The sequence below is a fragment of the Lissotriton helveticus genome, chromosome 1_1, assembly GCF_964261635.1.
Source record: "Lissotriton helveticus chromosome 1_1, aLisHel1.1, whole genome shotgun sequence".
NCBI lineage: Eukaryota > Metazoa > Chordata > Amphibia > Caudata > Salamandridae > Lissotriton > Lissotriton helveticus.
This window is the reverse complement of record NC_136057.1, coordinates 1,712,316,129-1,712,336,348: the sequence shown is the minus strand read 5'-3', so window position 1 is coordinate 1,712,336,348 and position 20,220 is coordinate 1,712,316,129. Positions and strand designations below refer to the sequence as shown.

At 42.8% G+C, this 20,220-nt stretch overlaps 1 protein-coding gene across 11 annotated transcripts in view; it reads right to left on the bottom strand.

Moving 5' to 3' along the window:
• Nucleotides 1-20,220, bottom strand: part of BAZ2A (bromodomain adjacent to zinc finger domain 2A) — a 1,342,005-nt gene that overhangs the window by 433,009 nt on the left and 888,776 nt on the right. For all 11 annotated transcript variants that reach the window (XM_078689111.1, XM_078689116.1, XM_078689113.1 and 8 more), the window contains one exon: nt 581-830. In XM_078689111.1, the coding sequence (XP_078545237.1) occupies nt 581-830 (250 nt within the window). The remainder of the gene's footprint in view (nt 1-580; nt 831-20,220) is intronic.

The following is a 20,220-nucleotide window of genomic DNA, read 5'->3' as shown; positions in this document are numbered from 1 at the left end:
CCAAGCACTGAATGCCATCAAAATGCACAGTAGGCATGCTGACTCCACAATGATGGGATGAAAAGGGCGAGGAATCCTTTGCACAGACAGTAGCCAACTAAAATACAGCATGATAATAGCCAATTATTAATCACTGAGACAAAATATTTGGAGATGAAGACTCATATACATGAAGCTTTGCAATACCTGTTGTCATTCAAGCACCATGCAGGTATATTCCACACCTTAAGAGACATGCTCTCCTGCACACATTAACAAACACGCAAAATATATATTTTTCTTGCCCTTTCCGAAACGCATGTTTTTAGATTATCTTAGGAACGGTTGATAACCGTTTAAGAGGGGGTACCGTATGGTGCCTTTTTCATTCTAGACACAACATGATGAAAAGAAAAAATGCCCTTCACTGCAGTTTGTAATTTATGGTGGAATATTATTCTTATGTGGAATCGGCACGATGGAGGTAAGGGTTGTTCAGATGGCACTATCATGCAAAATCGGGCTTTTAAGAAAAATAACAGGGTCGCCTTTGCTGCTTCCAACCCTGGAAATGAAATCTGAACAACATTCAGCTACTAACCTCTGGGGATGGGCTGCCTCGTCAGCTGGGTGAAATACTTCTGTTCTATTTGCTTGAAGAACTTGGTAGGTGGGCGGCCTCTCCGTTTTGGTGGTGTTGGCCCCAGACACCTTGACGGGGAAGAATGTGGAGACTTTGTGCTTGCATGGAGCTTGCGTAATGGATTATGGGCCCGGGTATTGTGGATGGGGGTAGAAGGTGGAAGAGATGGCAGGTTCACAGCCAAAGCACCCTTGGAAGCCATGTCGGACTGCGAAAGTAAAAAATAAAGAAAGATTTCTGTTAAAGCCGAATACAGCTAGTTAAGCATGTTCCTTTGTGCACATTCTCTCAAGCAGCAATACATGGAAAAAAGAGAAATATCACTACATATGCTAGTCCTCTAATCTCCATAATCCCTCAATTGTTCGACAGTGGTCTGAATAATTTCCATTCTTCAATTTTCTTCTACCCAATGCCTCATTTTCAGATTATGATGCAAAGCCTCACATTTAAAATCTAAACTTGGGACTGTGATTGTAATACTTGTGCTAAGCTAACACAAGGGTACAGACTGCTTTTCAGTTATCTTTCCAGAGGATGTGTACTGTAGTTCCTATATCCCTGATAAGTCTCTGCGCATTGGAATAATATACACTATAGATTTGACATAGGACTGAGGTCAATTTCAACCTTGGGTGCTAGAAGGAGTTTTTAAAAGCGCTCAAGAAGTGATACACTATAATATCTTTTTTTCTTTCTAAATATCGTTACAGATGCGGGTGCTTACAAATGGGGAGGAAAACACCCCTCTCCTCCCTGCGTAATCAAAAGATTAGGCACAGTTAAATGTCCACATAGATTGAAGCACTCCACTTATCAAAGCTCAAACAGCTTAGTATTTTAAAGTTCTCAAAACAAAATCATCCAAAATTTCTTGAAGATTCTCTTCTTTTAATTTCTTTGCAACTCCAATCCCATACCAACGCGTTTCGCCGAGGTTATTGAGAACCCATCGGCTTCATCAGGGCTGGAAATGATACAAAATGTTTGCAATCTATGTGGACATAGGACTGAGGTCAGTATGTCTCTATCGAGTATATTAAACTTAATTACTTGTGTGTGCCAGCTAACTGAGAGGTCACTAGAAACTTCTCGAATAAACAAGAAGGGATTAGTTTCCGACAACTGCATAAACATGACAACTTTGTTTCCCTCAGAATCGGAACAGTCTCAGAATCGTGGAAACAATAGACAACAGTTTCACTCAGTCAATCGTGCATGCTTCGTTTCTGCAGAGTTTACACAGAAATATGTAGACGGGCGTTTCAATAACAAGGGGTTTATTGAACAGTCTTATTTCTCGTGCAAGAGATATGGCCTGCTACAATCGTAAGACAGAATGCGAAGTATAATACGTACAGTGTTAGCAGTAAGATTAGATAATACTGCAATAGCATGATTTGTAGCTATGACATTCATAAAAATACATACATAAATAACACAGGCTAAAATGGGAATACGCATCTGGTGCTTCTAGCTAGTTCTACCCCAGTGTACTTAACCTAAGTGTAGTACGAGGTAGGAAGTAGGTGCTGTTTTCTAAAGTATAGCTAGCTAAGGTTTAGTTTTGCAAGAGTTGCCAAGAGTCCCTCTAGGTTCTAGTCTGCTCCATACCTTAGAATGAGAGAGGTTGGAATCTCTTTCCGGGTCTCGATCTCTAACACCCCGCAAGGGGAGTCAGAAACACTGGAGCTGGATTCTCTGCGAGGAGGATGACAGCGTCCGGTCAGTGCGTCAGGCAGGGACTCTAATTCCTTCAGAACTTGCTGTGGCGAGCCGCAGCCAAGCCATGCAAGTATACAGTCGGTAGGTAGCCATGGCAAGTGGAGTATATTTATACCTTGAAGGTGTTTAGGAATGCCAGTATTGACGTAAATGTCAGTCAGAGGAACGTCATGAATGAACCCCTAAGGAATAGATATGCTTGCACAATAAATGAGTTCTAGGAGAAATCAATAATCCAAACAAGGGGAAGTCCTAAAGGCTTAAGAGTCTGGTTTTCCAAGAACTCGTTGTGACGTGGATTGACGGATGTAGGTGGCCATGCCTGTATTTGGTTAGCATGGATAATGCCTAAATATGGGTTGGATTTCTACGCCTATATACGGGCAATGCGAATTGTGCCTCTATAAGGGCATGAATCGGGAAACCTACATACGGTATCTAAATCGACACACAACAGATGGTTCACTGTAGTCATTTTGAAAGTCGTGCTTCTTTAAACTATTTTAATGGCGGTTTAGAACAAGAGAGAGCAAGAGATTTGAAATGTCAGATTATTTTGAGGGCAAATCCATCTACATGGTATGAGCCAAGGAGTAGGTTCAAAATATACACACACCCCTGCTTCGAGCAAATTGAGAACTCAAACATACCCTAAAGTATGGAAAAAGGGGAACTGAAGCACCAGATCCAAGGTCAGCCTGACACTTGAGAATTACCAGTCGTTTATTGAGCCACAAAAAGGGTTTTCAGAAGCTGCATGATCTTCTTGCACACCAATTTGTCTTCTTTGCAAATATAATCCTCCTAGATGAAAACAATACTTTAGATGTTTGATAAAGTTCAAATTGCGACAAAGAGTAAATGAACAAGTTACTTGCCTTCAGGTACACTCTGCCTGATGGATACTCTGTCTAACTGCAGACTCCTCCTCTTTTGAAATCTCCCATGCATCAGAGTGAATCCAGAACTTTATCAATTACTTTTGAGTGTCGTTAGCTGGTGCCAATGAACTCAGCAGCAGCATTGCACTACCTATGGATATGATGGCAGGGAGATGATGTAGGCATTATCCGCTGTACGCTAACTCAGATTTCTTTTTAATCTCTTCCATGATCTCAGGGGGAGAATCAACCATGACAGACAGCAAAAATGTAATGTGCCCAACCGAATTGGAACCTTTTTCGAACCCAAACAGTCCACTCGATAGAACAGTTAGGACGGAGAGTTGTGAGAAATCCGTGGTTAGATAAAGTATCCACCAGAAACACATTTTGTTTCTGATAGCTACTTCTAACCGTAGATTCCCTCTGTATACATGCCAAAGTAGTAGCTCTTAAAAGGTAGTGGGATATGAGGAGGGATCAGTGAACCAGGAAGTCTTACAGAGCTAAACAGACAAATAGCCTATCAGCAAACCGGAGAATCTAGTCATTAGTGCCTTTTGAAAGTGTGAACAGACACCACTGTAGGAAACTGGTAGATGTCAAAGATTAGAACATCCCTCGCTCTTCCTGTAGTGGAAGCCTCGACTCTGATGGAATGAGCCTGAATGTCTCCTGGAGGCTCACTCTTGGATAAGGCTTTACACTTGTTTATGTCGAGGACTAGCCATCTGGTCAAGGGTTGCTTCTGAACTGCCATTGTTATTTAGCACCAGACAAGCTGATAACTTGGTCATCTTGACTCCAATCGAGGTAAAAGCTAAAGGCACTTAGGATATGACCAGGGAAGTATCTCCTCCCTCCTTAGAGGGATGTGGCTGAGAAAAATAAGTGGAAGAGTTATGAAATGTCACATGACACATGGAAGGGTGAGAGTTTTTTGGTAAAAGGATAGCAGGAAGCACCAGTCCAAAACACCCATTTGTCAAAAAAAGTGTTATACACAAGTTGCACAGACAGCGCCTGCAGTTTACGGACAGTGTGCATATATATATACAGGTAATGAGGAAAACCATCTTAATGGTCATCAGCCTCACAGGTCAGCTGTGATTAGACACAAGTTGTGTACATCAAGAATGTGAAAACTAAGTTAAGGTTCTACTTTAGAACACTAAAGGCTACAGAAGGAAACATTTGTACGTCCTTTCAGGAAACGAATCAACAAATGGGGACTTAAACAATGAAGGTTGGTCAGGCAAATGCAAAAATGAGATAAGGGCCAAGAAATAATCTTTAAGTGTACCCACAATAAAACCTTGCCAGGCTAGTGATAATAAAAAGTCAACAGCAAGTCAGATAACTTGGCATGCCGTGGGTCAATCTGATGCTCCTCACGCCACATCACAAACTTTGCTATCAGAGTAAATCAATTTGGTAGACGGGCACTGAGCAGCTACGATAACGTCTACTACTACCTGCAAAAGGAGGTCGAAATTCCTCCGCTGGTTCCGCTCAATTACCAGGCATGCAGATATAGAATGTGGAAGTTCTGGTTCAATGCCCTTCCTGTTGCTGGAATAGAAAGCCCTCCCGAAGATGAAGATAGAACACAGGACAAGTAAGCAGGTCCAGCAGGTTGGAGCACCACACCATCTTAGCCCCCATTCAGGACTATCGGATGAGCTGAGCTTCATCCTTCTTGACCTTCTTCAGAACTCTGGAAAGAAGTGGAAACAGTAGAAAGGTTTATGGGAGACTGCAGTCCTACTGCAGGTGGAGTGGAGCCTTGAGGCTGAAACTCAAGTGTGCAGTAAGAGAAAAACAGTGTGTTCTCTGCAGTAGCAGAAACATCTACTAATGGTACACTTAACTGAGTGAAGATACATTGGAAGACCTCCGGGTGAAGGAACCATTGGTGGCCCGCCAATGGCATCCGCTGAGCTTGGCTGTTCTAACATTAGGAGAGGCCGATAAATGACCGGCAGTCAGAGATCCCTGTTAGACTGATTCCTGGCACAGCGCCTGTGTCCCCACACCACCCTCCTTGTTGTACGAGTTACTTACCATTGGTAACGATGTATCTGGTAGAGACGATTCTAGCCGCAGATTCCTTAACGTAGAATTATCCCCAGGCGTGAGACTGGACCCGGAAAACCTTTCTGCCACAGCATCCCTGCGCGCCAGGAGGACAGCACCACATGACTCCACCCTGACGTCCTCCGCGTTCGTGACGTTAGCAAGGATACATAATTCCCACCCGGGCGCGCCTGCGTCAGTTTTCTTCGGAGGACTTTTCCACGCCACAACGCGGAGCCACCACAAACGAAACTGTGAGAATACTGGAACAGTCTACGAAAACCCAACTAGACAGAAGGGAAAGAAATGAAAGGTGAGGAACAGCACCATTGAGGATAGTGCCAGGCACAAAGGCACCAAGGCAAGGAATGAAAGAATAGAGCGCAGCTACTGCAAGCAAGCCTGCAACTAACAGAACAGCCTTCCTGGAGGCAGAAAGCATGGGAAAAAGGGCACAGCATACAAAGAAGTCTGCAACCAACACCCGGAGCCACGAAGGGGTCCAAGGCCAGAATGGAAGAGCAATGATAAGTCATCCCCCAACAACACCAGTAGGGGGATCCCCTATATGATCCACGGGTCGAGACCCAGTCAGGGGACCTCAACCCCATGGACTGTAAGAGTCAGAAGTGTAAGCAACACAAGGAAGCAGGGCACAAACAAACCCTTCATTGGAGAACAAATCCATGGGCACCGAAGCACAGAGGCATTTGTCACCCTATCACCAGAAAGAAAGAATGGAGCAACAACAACAACTAGGCGAGCATCCTCCTTGGGAGGGAGTAAGAAAAAAGCACTCGCAGAGGTACGCCGTCCTGAAGCAGGCGAGTGCAGAAGACCGAGAAGGGTCCTCGCAGAAACGGGGAGGAAGGGGGGGTCGTGAAGGAATCTGCAGCTAGAGTCGTTTCTACCAGCTACATCGTTACTGAAGGTAAGTAACTCGTACATCTGATAGAGACTACTAGCCGCAGATTCCTTAACGTAGAATAGATACCCCAGCCATACCCAAGGGGAAGGGGGGTCTGTGAGAGTACCTCCCCAGCTCAAGCAAACAAGACCCTGACAGGGAACAATCACCAGGACAGGGAAATAACCAAGTACTCCCCAACAGGGGATGAGCCACAGGGACAGGGGAAAAAACCCAGTCCCCCCTAAGCAGTCTAGGACCGCAGTGTAGCGGAGAACACCGCCCCACAGGGGATGTGTCACCATGGCAACCGGCAGCCCTGCCCTCACCAAGCAGGAGAAGGGAGGGCAATATAAAAGGAGACCAGTAGCCAATGTACCAGGGACCTCCACGGGAAGCCTCAGGTACAGGCATTACGAAAGGAGACCATTAGCCAATGTACCAGGGACCTCCAAAGGAAGCCCCAGTTACAGGCAATACAGAAGGAGACCAGGAGCAAAAGTACCAGGGACCTCCACCGGAATCCCCAGGGACAGGCAATAGGAAAAGAGAGCAGCAGTCAATGTATCAAGGACCTCCACCATAAGCCCCAGGTACGGACAACGCAAAAGGAGGCCAGCAGCTAATGTACCAGGGATATCCACCGAGAACCCCCGGTACAGGCATAGGAGTACCAAGGAAGAAGAGCAACCCAGAGACTCCAAGGAGAAGAGCAGAAACGAGGGCAAGAGCCCTCCACCGGGAACACACCCAGTGAAGAGGGCGGCCAAACTCATCACAGCTGGACGTCAACAGGCCAGACCGAACAGCGCCTCAGTAATAAGGCTGGAGGAAGAGAAAAATATAGTCCCATAAAGCTCCCGAAAAACCAGAAGCAGGAGCGCCAGGCCTCACTCCAAGGCCCTTGGCCATGGACCAGAAGAACCAGCGGGGGCCGCTGGGTGCCAACCAGCCGGAAAACTAGAGGAGAAACAAGTAGGACGAACCAAGTCGTCAATACAGGAAAATAACCATTCTGGACACCAGACAGAAGACCAGGCCAACAGCAAACCAGAGGCAGAAACATCGCCCAATGCCGCAGCTGCCCAAGAAAACACACCAGCGGCATAGAGCAACACCAGGAACCCGCAAGGGGAAGTCCACCCCTTACCAGTGTAAAACAAGGCTATCCAATAGCTACAAATACCCCACGTAGGGTTAGACACGGCCCAAGAAGAATGTGAATCACTCTTAGGGAAGAAATCCCGCATCAGAGAACAAAATAGAAACCCTGCGGCTAAAACCATAGAAGGCTTACTAAGCAGCCAAAAAGAACACTCTTGCCAAAGGAGGCTCAACCAACAGCCAACTAAAGAGGTAGGCCAATTCAGGGCCCGGAGTGCACAGTATCCCTCACAGAAAGTGTAACGTTCACCCCACACCAGATACCAGGAGCAGTGGGATAACACCTCCCACTAAGACCCAGAGGATCAACAAACCACCTATGGAGGAGGAGGATGGAACCCCGCAAGAAGACGCTGAATGGCGGAGTCTGCATAAGTATTAAACAACAGGACCCCGTCAAAAGATAGGTCGACCAGACGCGCTCTAATATTTTCAGGAAAAACAGCATTGCGTTGCCAGGCATGGAGACGGAGAGCCACAGAAGTGGCCATAGCACGGCCAATAGCATCGGGAACATCCATAGCCGCACGAAGAATAAACGCGGCCAACTCTCTACCATCCAACACATTGGCCCGCAGATCAGCACGGGCACCCTCATGAGAGACATGAGGAAGGGACTCCACAGAATCCGACAGGCTAGAGTTGTATAGGATTTTAGGACCCTAGTGTAATTTTCCTGATTCATGCACTTATATAGGTATAAATCACCCTATCCTTATATAGGCATAGAAATCATAACCATATTTAGACATAGCTCATGCAGTCCAAATACGGCATGGCTACTTCCACTAGTTCCGAAAATCCACAACGATGACTTGGAAAACTCGTCTTCAGCAGTCAGGGACTTCCCCTTGCTTGAATATTGATTTTTCCAAGAACTCATGGAGTTTTCAAAGAACTGAGACTCTTTGATAACGTTATTATGTCCAACCTTACGTCAAACTCTGCACCATGAAGGTATAAATATGCCCACACTTGCCCTAGCAAACACACAGTGGTTTGGAGCAGTTCGATTATCTACTTGCCCGACACAGCTTGCTACAGCAAGTGCCGAAGGAAGAAGACCCTTCAGCAGATGCACAGAGAGACGCTGTCTTTTCTCCCGCCGAGAAATCCAGCTCCAGTCTTTCCAAACTACCCTTGCGGGTTGCTGGGAAATCGAGTCCTGAGACAGAGAGATACCAGACCTCCTTCATTCTAAACCAAGGTACGGAGCTGATTAGACCCTAAGAGAAATCTGTATAGATTCTTGGCAGAAGAATACTAGATTTATGCTACACCTCTTACTACTTCCCTCGTACTAGACTTAGGTTAGGTACACCGGGGTAGGCGTATTTTAGAAACACCAGTTGAGTACTTTTAGTCTTTATTTATTCATGTATGTATTCTATGTATTTTATGGCTTAGAAACCATATCATGCTTTTACAGTATTATTTTATAATACTCTTTTTGCTGTACGCATTATACTTTGCAGCCAGTATTACGATTGTAGCCGTTCATTTCTTCTGCATGAGAAAGAAGACTGTTCAATAAATACTTTTTATTGAAAACGCCCGTCTCTCTATTTCTCTGCACCTGTGGTGAAATGAAGCATGCACGATTGACTGAGTAAAATATCTATCTATTGTTTCCACGACTCTGAAGATCAGTTTCATCTTGGGGAAACAAAGTTGTCATGTTTATGCGGTTGTCAGAAACTAATCCCTTCTTGTTTATCTGAGAACGTTTCTAGTGACCTCTGAGCTAGCTGGCACTCAAAATTAAGTGTAATATTTTGAATAGAGACCTAGTCGACCTCAGTCCTACGTCTAATCTATAGGGTATATTATTCCAATGCGCAGAGCCTATTGGGAATATAGGAAGTACACTACATGGCGCCCAACTTTTGGTAAGGCACTAATTTAACGTTAGATACTAGAGTAACTCAGTCGTGCTTTTCACAGAGACCCCTTTATTCTGTAAAATACTCCAATAGACGTCTGGAGTGGGTTAAAGGATAAAATATCCGCCATAACTGAGTAGGACGAAAATCCTATTTATTAGTTTCTGGTTTTGTTCAACGTTGAAGGATACAGTGTTCCAAAATATTGTGCACCTTATCTTTGTTTCCTTGAAACTTGCTCTGCAAACTTTCATTAAACAATGTCGAATAACGGCGACAACAACGCAACCGGTGGAGCTGCAGCAGCCCAACCGGGCTTTGACGTTACAGGGTTTAATGAAGGCGATGATGATGCTATAATCATCCCGGAAAACTTAAGAAAAACTATAGCTATAAAGCTTATAGAAAATGGCCTATCACCAAGAGGTGGTGGGGTAAGCTTTGTCATAGAGGCACATGAATATCGGCAGACAGAGGTATTCTATTCATGGATTAACTTTCCACAAGCAAATCCAACAACACATGTGTTCCACTTGTATAAGATAGAGGAACCTCCAGCGGAATACGTTCTTTTAGAGGACGTTGAAATTCCACTTACTTACCAAGAACATCAGCTCTGGTTTAAAGGCGCTCTACAACATCAAAATCACATTACCAGGCTGGTCCATTAGGTAGACCAGGAGCAACATGGCCGGTACTAGCAAGCTATACACCACATCCTGACATTGAACAAATGACAGGGCCAGAACTGTTAGCTCAGCTAAAACAATTAATAAAAATACATAGACAACAGGTACAATATGTCATGCAGACTCTAACAGTCCAACCTGCTATAAGAATTCCACAGCATACCCCTCATCAAGGGAACACAAACAAAATCACACCACAGACTATACAATCAGTCATTGGTAAATTGCCTGCAAAAAGGGAACAAATTCCATTCTGGTTAGCTCAAAACATTACTCAAATAGAGGCAGTATTTCCCGATAGTACACCTCATGAGATACACAGGATTCTAACAATCTGTGTACCAATGGGGATAGCACCACACGTGGAGGACCGTGACACTTTGGGTACAGTCTTTGCTTCAATCTACACAAAAACACATGGTGTTCCGTCTATGGCGGTAATACCAGACGTCCTGAAACAGACTCAAAATGAATACGGACCAGAACCTGCCTTGAATCTTGGTATGAAATTACTAAAAGATTACAAACAGGTCTCGGCTATATTATTAGCTAACATTAAAGGTGAAGCAGCATCCGTGGCAATCTGCCAAAAATTAAAAGACCTTGATGTAACTGAGCAAATGTATGAACTCACCAGAATAATAGAAAAATCCTATGAAGTACTAGGTATAGATAGTTTGGGAGGGAAACCAGTAAACCCGAACTAACAGAAAATCCGGAAAAAGTTTTTATCAAAAACAATTTCACTACTCCTAAAAAGAAGTGGGAAAATACTAGACAGTCACTTCCTAAAGAGAAGTGTTCCCAATCAAGAGGTTGGTCTCCTCAAAGGGAGCCGTCTGAAAAGAGATATAACCTCAGAATTAGGGATAATTTGAGAAAACCTAATAGATATCAAGATACTGATACACGTTCCTCTCAAACCTTTCAGACTTCCTTGCAGAACTCCGAAAGAAGACGATCAGAACACAAAGAAGAACGCGTGAAGTCCAAAGACGATCAGCACGTTCCAAAAAATAAGAAACAACAATTCACCAAGAAAAAGGTAGCAGGTCTAAAAATCAGACATGCCGAGGATCTTGAGGACACAACTCAAGAACGGGGAGTGGGCCCAGACAATGCTGGACAGCTCAGCAGAAGTTACAATAGCTCGTAGGATCCTGAAGGATCATCTGGAGACAGTGGACTTCAATGAATGCATTCAAGTTGAAACTGCCGAGACCAGGGTTAGTGTACCCCATAAGTTATATGAAGTAACGCTCCGGATGGAGGGGGACATAACTAGGAAAATAAAAGCACTCTTTTGGGAGAAGCTCTCTAAGGGTTATGACATTCTTCTAGCTGAAAAAGACTGGCCACCTCAATTTGTCAGGGAGTGCCCACATGGCGAAGACATCATTATGCCAGCCTTCTCGAATCATATTCCAATTCATAAAAAATACACCTATGCCAGAAAATGGGCTGTAGCCCAGGCTCCAGCATAATATAAAAATCACGTGGAAGGGACGAGGATTCTCCTCACCATAAAATCCAGTTAAAAAATCAACCAACTGCTCAGAGGCAGTATCCAGTTAAGCAGGAAGCTAAAAAACAGGTTAGGGAGATCTTTAGATCAACTTGAATACCAAGGAGGGATTAAAACATGCACCTCGTCCATGAACAATTCTTTGTTTCCTGTCTCCAAACCAGACAATACGTATCGTCTAGTTTTGAATTACAGACATTTAAACTCTTGTTGCAAAACCTTTGCAGTACAAAATGCACACAGTGCAGCACTGATGATAACATCGTGCGCAAAAAATATAAAACCACATTAGATATTTCTAACGGTTTCTTTTGTCAAAACATTGTACCGGAAAGCAGGTATTTGACCTGTTTGTCAATCATGGGGACACAGCATCATTTTTGCAGTCTCCCTCAAGGATTCAAGAATAGTCCAGGGTTATTTTCAACCAGAGTAACAGAGTTACTACTAACGTATGATGATGAGGCATTATCTTATGTTGATGATATCTATCTTACAGACGATGATTTGGATGTGCGCTAGAAAACAGTGATCATCATAATACTTGGGTTCGCTTCTGAAGGGTACAAATTCAATTTTAAGAAATAACGAATTGCCCACCTCAACGTCCTATTCTTAGGATACGAACTTTCAAGTGAAGGCAAAAGCCTAGCAGCTAACTTTGTAGAGAAATGTGCGCTGCTCCAACCGCCAAAGACGCTGAAAAACATCCAGTCAATTCTAGGTTTCCTGAATTTCAGAAGAACTTACATTCTAAACTACGCAGAAAGGGTTAATCCTCTCTACAAATTAATGAAACCTGATTTCAAATAAACTAATTGGACTCAAAAACGCACCGAAATTTTGCATTCAGTACAAACAAACATGTTAGCAACAAAACATTTACAAACAAGCGACAACGTACTCAACCTTGTAATCCCAATCATCCCAGGGAGATGCGGATTCACATACCTAACCTTTAACGACGGTGAAAAGGTACCAATAGCTTACAAATCACACTTGTACACACAAGCTGAAATGAAATTCACTTCTACAGAAAAAATTCTGAAAGCGGTTCAAACTGCAGTAGCAAAAGATAGCCCTCGCGCAGGGAAAACGCATAAAGGTCGTTACTCCTGTACCTGCCTTAGAGGCAGTGCCAAAAGCGAGCATTCCAAATGCAAAAGCTCTACATCCAAGATGGATACAATGGGTTAATTCTCTTGCTGCGACAGACGAATAAATTTTTGACCCCTACTTGAAGACACAAGAATTTCTCCAATACGAACAAGAATGTCCTCTGCCCACTGAAATTCTGTCTCTAGCACATTACGGATGTATAATCTATACAGACGGATCAGCACAGCCCGCAATTGGGGGTAAACAAGCTTACAGTGCTGCGTGCGCGTTTGTTAAAGGTCGCTGGTGCGATGGTAAATTCAGACCTACGGTCACAAAAACTCAACCACTAGGAGACTGTACAGCTCAGCTAATGAACTACAGGCTATCAAAATGGCGCTTGAAAATACCGATCGCGAATTCCCCACACTCATAGTGTGCGATTCGTATTAGTGCGTCCAGTCTTACAATGAATACTTGCAGAATTGGGTACAAAACGGTTTCAAAGACGCAAAAGGTGGCACAATCAAGCATAAATTGCTTTGGGAACAAGTAGTTCTATTACAGAAAAAACTACAAAAGACTCACGTGATACATACATTGAGTCATCAGCGTGATGGCGTTCACGTTGCAGGGAATTAATTGGCTGATGAAGCCGCAAAGGCAGCTGTGCAAACGGCTTCCGTAGCTACAATCACTCGTTCAAAAACAAAAATAGACAGCGAAATAATGCAAGCTGTCACTGCCTCAGTAAAAGACAGTGGTAAAACACTTCCAAAAGGCTTTAAAACTCAAGTACTCATATATAACTGATGCAAATAACGTTCCTTTTGCTCTAATCCCTGGAGTGGGGGATAGAGTAATTCAAAACATGAAACACAGCTAAGGACTAATCTTAGCAGCACATTAAGGGCTTGCTTCTGCACACGCAGGTGTTTCCGCCACAGTGTCATTATTAAAGCAGAGATACTGGTGGCCACGCATGAGGAAACAGACCCGAAACTATGTTTTGGAATGTGAAATCAGCCAGAAAATGAAAGTTTCAACAGTGAAATGCCTGACACAGATGCCCCTTTTAATTTTAGATAAACCATTAGCATGCGTTTACCTGGACCACTGTGGTCCCTTACAGAGGGATGGTAACTATAAATATATCATGGTCGCAGTGGATTCCTGCTCAAGATTCATTTGGATGTGGCCTCAGCGCTCGGCTGACGCCCGAACTGCTATAAAAGATTTGCGAGTCTTCATCAGCACATACGCAATCGGCACGCTACATTCTGACCAGGGTCCTGCGTTTAGCTCTCGAGCTTACAAAAATGCCATGGCCAGCTTGGGCGTTGCATTGCGGTACTCAAGTCCATTCCATCCTGAGGGAAAGGCAGTAGTGGAAAGAAAAAACCGAGACATAAAGCAACCTATAACAGCTAGGGTATTAGGTTCTGGTGACGGGTGGGTCAAACATCTAATAAGTGTCCAACGTAGTCTTAACAATCTGCCAAGAAATTCTCTGGGTGGAATCACTCCATACGATATACTTTTTGGTACTACAATGCTTATCCAGGATCTTGGTCGTCATACTTCAGTGGTAGAACAAAAACCCTTTGATATCAAAGACCGTTTGGCTGTTTTCCAGGACTTGAAACACGAAGAAGTCTGAGCAACACAATACAGAAGCCAACGACCACTGAAGAAAAACCACCTGTCCTAGCAAGACCTGTCTGGATTCCAAAGATTGGGGATCTAGTCAGGGAAAAGATCGCGGTCAAGAAGGAATTTGGGCCTTCTTACAGAAAACCAGTACCTGTCTTTGCAATCCACGGAACAAGATAAGTGTTACTGCCGCCCCTTGCTGGAAGAAAGGAGAACCGAGTCGTGTCCATCGACCTGGTCAAACCACATCATGTAATAAAACCATGGAACTTGTGTCTCTTGAGACCCAAATAACAGTTCATCAAGACACTCCTGTTTACAATGATATAGCATCTGACTATACTAATATGACTAGGGAACAAGCAGCTCCAGCGATTTCGAATAATCCGGATGCAATACCAACAATTGACAGAACTGCCTCTGGCTATTTCATCAACTTTGATGACTTTTCGGAGGATCCCAGTGAGCTCGAAATAACGCCAGCAAATAAAACATTCAAGGAACAAGTAACTGAACTTTGTCACCAGCTTGCAAATACCTATATGGTTTCACCATAGACTCAATTTAGGATTAGGTTAGGTGTACTTTTTCTCCTACTTTGGCTCATTCTTGTTTTAAGTTTGGGAAAGCTGATAGATGGAAAATACAGTAAAATGGACACAGCAAGTAAGAACATCAACTTGCTACTGAAGCCACACAAATCATCTCATCGTGAACAAAAAGACCTGTCATCAGTGAACATCACAGCCGTTCCCCCTACCTGGTGGTATAGCATGGGACAGAACTGATTATGACATTTATGGTCCTGTTGAGCTGTTGAAGATTCCACACCAATTTAAGGTTTCCTTGAGTGATTTTGTTTCACCCAACACATTTTCTGATCATTGGGACTTGGAGACTGTTAATAACATGATGGCAGACTTAGAAATGTCAGCAGAATTTGCAAAACATGAATACTTAGAAGGTTCATCAGATTATGAACAAATGTATTGCTTTAATCATATTTTGTCACCATTACTTGCACAAATCTGCAAATCCTAGAAATGTTTTAACTTATAATCAATGGGAACGTTGTCCAACGCCACCAAAGGGTAGCTCTAAAACATTTTATGAAAAATGTCCAAACTTTTCATGTTTCAATACCACAAAACCAGAAAATTTTACTTAGAAATGTTAATAAGACAGGCATGAAAAGTATGTTGACTAATACTAAGCAAATGTATTCTTCTGCCTTTTATGCTCAGTGGTCCACATTGGGGTTTGACTTTTGGAAAGACAACATTGAGACAAAAACTGTCTGGGGCACAAAAGACTGGCAGGTGCAAGGTTTAAAAGCCTTATTTAGAGCCTGCATCATCCCAGAACAAATACTGTTTTTAAATGAAACTGTTCAACAGACATCTTGTCTTGGCCTGGCTAAGATAAAAGATTTCAACAAACCGTCCATACCAAAGCCCACACCTGATAGTAATACCACTACAGATGAGGAGGTAGACGTAAACCACATTTTAAAACAGAACAGAACTAATCCTGAATGTAAAAAATGGTTAATCTGGCCCACAGACACGAATAACTCAAGATAGATTCCTGAACAAGACACAAGGATTTACAGTAACTAGGACAGATCCAAGATATGTCCAGAGACAACATGCAGGGATAATAGCAACTTACAGTGTAGGAAATCTATGCCTTGAGTGGCTACAGAAATCCACACTCCCGGAAATAAAACAACACTTAACTTTACTGCAAGATGGCGTTGATTTGAGAGACTTCTTACAAGGGCCTCATAAACCATGTCAAACATTTCATATACGCAAGTATATACGCTGCTTATAATGAAGCATGGAAAGTCACGCAAATGGAAACTGCGGAAAGAATACGAGAAATTGATCGTATTAATTTAGAGAAAGCTCTCTCTGTAGTCGACAATGGTCTAACAACTCTGTCATCCAGAATTTGTTCTTTGGACAGCATTGTATCCCCTGCCATAGACATAATGGAACAGGACTTGCTAATGTTACAACATGCCAAAGATATCCCACGGTCTACAAGATAATAGAGAGCTTTTGAAATTTCCCTGGATCAGGACTGCCACAAAGTGTAACCGAAAAAATATTCATACATTTTTCGGATTCCCATCTCTCACCCAGCCAGGTGACATGCTTCATCATCTGGGTCTCCTCTGACAGTCAACCTAGTGACTTCAAGGGCTACAACTCCATCCTAGTGGTGGAGTGCCCGAGGATGTTTTAATCTCTATTAAGGGCAGTTTGTCTGATTACCCGTAGAAACTGCTCCACAAAAGAGAGTTTCCAGAAACATGCAAAAATTTAACATCGCAGTTGGGAGAAAGGAAATACCCTCCAAAATTAGTACGACGTTCAGTCAAGCGGGCATCTAATAACAACAGAGAAGCCCTGCTAGAACAATCATTACCCAAGGCAGAAACGTCAAGGTTACCTTTTGTTAATACTTTCAGTACAGCGTCTAATGAAATTAAAAAAGCTGTGCGTAAACACTGGAAGATACTTAATATCCGGGGTGAGCGGATACCAGAGCCATTGTTTGCCTTTAAGGGGACTACCAACTTGCGTGACAGACTCGTACACACTAGACCTCTTATTCCCAAAACTAAGACAACAGGCACCCTATGGAGTCTACCTGCTGTACAGGGGCACTATCCTTGCAGCTCGTGTAGAGCTTGTCCACAAACAAAGAAATCAAAGTCAGTAGATATAGGTACAGGAAAACCCTGGTTGCAGAATAAATTCACAAACTGCAACAGTGAAAAGGTGGTGTACCTAATTACGTGTCCATGCAAGTTGAACTATGTGGGGATGACCACACGCAAAGTTAAACTTAGAATCATGGAGCATAAGAGCACCGTGAGGTGTAAAAAACAAGCTACTAAACTCACTAGTCACTTTCTAGAGGTTAACCATCGTCCAGATAACTATCTGGACAGTTTTGGAGCAACCTTCCATTCCAGATCATGTGACCGATATATCTAAATTTCTGCTGCTGAAAGAACAGAAATGGGTCTTTAGACTTAAAAGTGATAGAGTTGGATTGAATGATGCCATACCTTGGGTCATGCTGTAAGGAACAAATACTGCCTGCGTCACTTTTTTCTATGAGTGAGAATATAGAGACACCAGTCATTAACTGGCTATGAGTAACAGCTAGATAGTGGGGCTGTATTATGCTCCAGACGATGTTTATCTGGTTATGTTACCATTGATCTACCATCAATTTCACCGTAGGCCAACGATATTCTAACTCCCCATATGGGATCATATGGGTCAAAGAGTAGTTAAGAGACTACCGAAAGGTTTCATTTAAAAGGTTACATGATTATTATCTTGGGGCAGTGTTTTTAGCATTTCTAAATTTATATAGGAATGAGTATACACTTCAACCTAGTTACAACATCTGGCATATTCTATTACAATGTAGGTAGGCAACATCGATAATTTTGCGATGGTTTTATACATACTACATACTACCTAGTGACAATATCTGGCATATTCTCTTACAATGTAGGTAGGCAGCATCGAGAATTTTGCGATGGTTTTTATACATACTACATTTCCCAGTAGCACTAGGACGCATAGTTATGACGTCATCACGCTACTTGGCGCTACGCATCCCGGAAGCAACAATCAGCCTCAGAGTGATAAAGAAATTATCATTCGCGAGGTCGGTACCTCCCCGACAGCTCTGTTGACCGTCTTGAGGTACCGACGGATAGGTAAGGAGATCCTATTGAGAATTGTATCTTTGAGCGAATGCACTCTAAAAATATCCCCATACCGCCTAGATACATCTCTTGTGCCCAGCTATATATGGGGGGAGGCGCGCAAGGGAGAGCCGCGTTGATGAGATATGGTGGGTAATGACACTAATAGAGCATTATTAAGAACGCATTACCTTCAAGATAGAAGCGGCGACGGCATGGTTAGTCTGTAAGATAATCTAATGGTGCCGCTTATTGATACTAAGAACGCGCTGCCTCTTCAATTGACATACATTTGGTCATTGAGTAGTTCACCCGATAAGATAGTGGGAGGGTGATCATATGAAAGACTAAGAGACAGTGATTTGGGAGGCAAGTACTTTGAATCTCCATGTCAATGGAACATTTAGCTCTAAATGTTTGCGCACAATCAGAACCGCATTGAACATCAGTATACTTAGAACGATTGTAGAGTTAAACAACTGGAGTAGATGCACATTCTATTCAGTACAGAGTTGTTGATATATTGGTTGATATATTGACAGTTGGATCTAATGGCTGTAGAGAACTTTGATTTAATTTGATAACAATTTGAAAACATCATGACAAGCATCTATTTAGCCCATTTTATATGTTATATTTCATATTGTAAATCGTAAGAATAACATGTGTGAATGTACAGGTCCAGAAAGAGAAGGGTAGAGACTTTAACGATGATATAATTTTTCAGTTTTGTGTGTAGACTGTAATTAGTATGATGAGCGACAAGATGTTTTGGTGAGGCAGAACACCACGGAAAGTGACGAGTTGTCCTGCTTTTTTCCTTTTAGAGAGGTGCCTCCTTTAACCTGAGCTGTTGCCAGGTGGGGTGAGGTAGTTCCCTCAGATACTTGAGGTAAGAATGAAGAATGCTTGCCCTAATATGGAGCATGCTAGCTGGTAATGCACTGCCACTATGGCTATTTAATTGGAGAGCATATGAGTTTTTTCTTGATCTTACAAGATGCCGTTTTGTATCTTTTCAGATTTCTCAAGATACACGAGTATCATGAGGAGAAATTGTTTACACCGCTTATCAAGCGATCAGGTTGTATTGTGCTCAACCATTGTATGTGTATTTTCACATTGTTTTGTTTTTCATTTTTTGCAGTAGCAGACTACATTTTGATAGGTCCTGACGAAAGCACTAGGCAAAGTTTTGCCCGCATGTGCTGAAACATGTTGACCGCCTAAAATAGTATAGACCGCTATTTGTTGAAACTGTCTATCTGCACTGTTTATAATTTGGGTTACGGTGGACAGGAATAAATATTGGGTCTACCGTGGTCTAATTTTAACTTCACATCTCACCATTGCACTGCATACACTTCCCATACACTCCATTGCTAATATGGATAAGTTACTTACCTGTAATCCTAGTTCTCTTCCAGGGGTATCCTCATCAAAGTCATAAGCACTGAATATTCCCCGCCCATGTGCGGGACCCCGGAAACAATATAAAAATACATATGTAAAAAACACATATATCTCGCTCCACATATATGTATGTACATATATTATTTTTCTCACACCAATGCAGCTCCATAACTGAGGCTAAAAGAATGTAAACACATATACATGCACTGCAATTAGTAAGGAAGCAAAAGAAAAAAAAAACACATTAGATCAAATAACCTTTGAACTTTGTGTTTTAATGAGTAGACCACTCATAAATCCTGAAAATTGCTTGCAAATAGACATTGTTAGCCCTCAGGCTGCATTGCAAAAACAATAGCATAGAAAATGAAACCATTTTCAACAAAAACTGGCACCGTGCTTTTAAGGCAGCCATGACCCCAGGCTTCCCATCATGCCTCAGGGGTGACAGTTAGGTCAGTTGTTCTTTGCATAACCCTGAAGACAGGGCTCAACCACAAGATTGAAATAGTACAAAATCTCATTTACCTGGGGAGGCGGGTGGGTTGCTTATGACTTTGATGAGGATACCCCTGGAAGAGAACTAGGATTACAGGTAAGTAACTTATCCTTCTCTTCCAGGGGATCCTCATCAATAGTCATAAGCACTGAATAGAATAGCAAGCCCAACAACCACCTGCAGGTAAATGAGAAGTATATGACCCAACCAAGTCATGACAGCCAAATAATTCAGCTGTTAAACAGATTCCTCAGTGAGGCCTGGCCCACCTGTGTATCTGCTCTAGTGTAAGAATCAAGACAGTAATGTCTGGTAAATGTATGGACGGACCTCCAGGTCGCCGCTT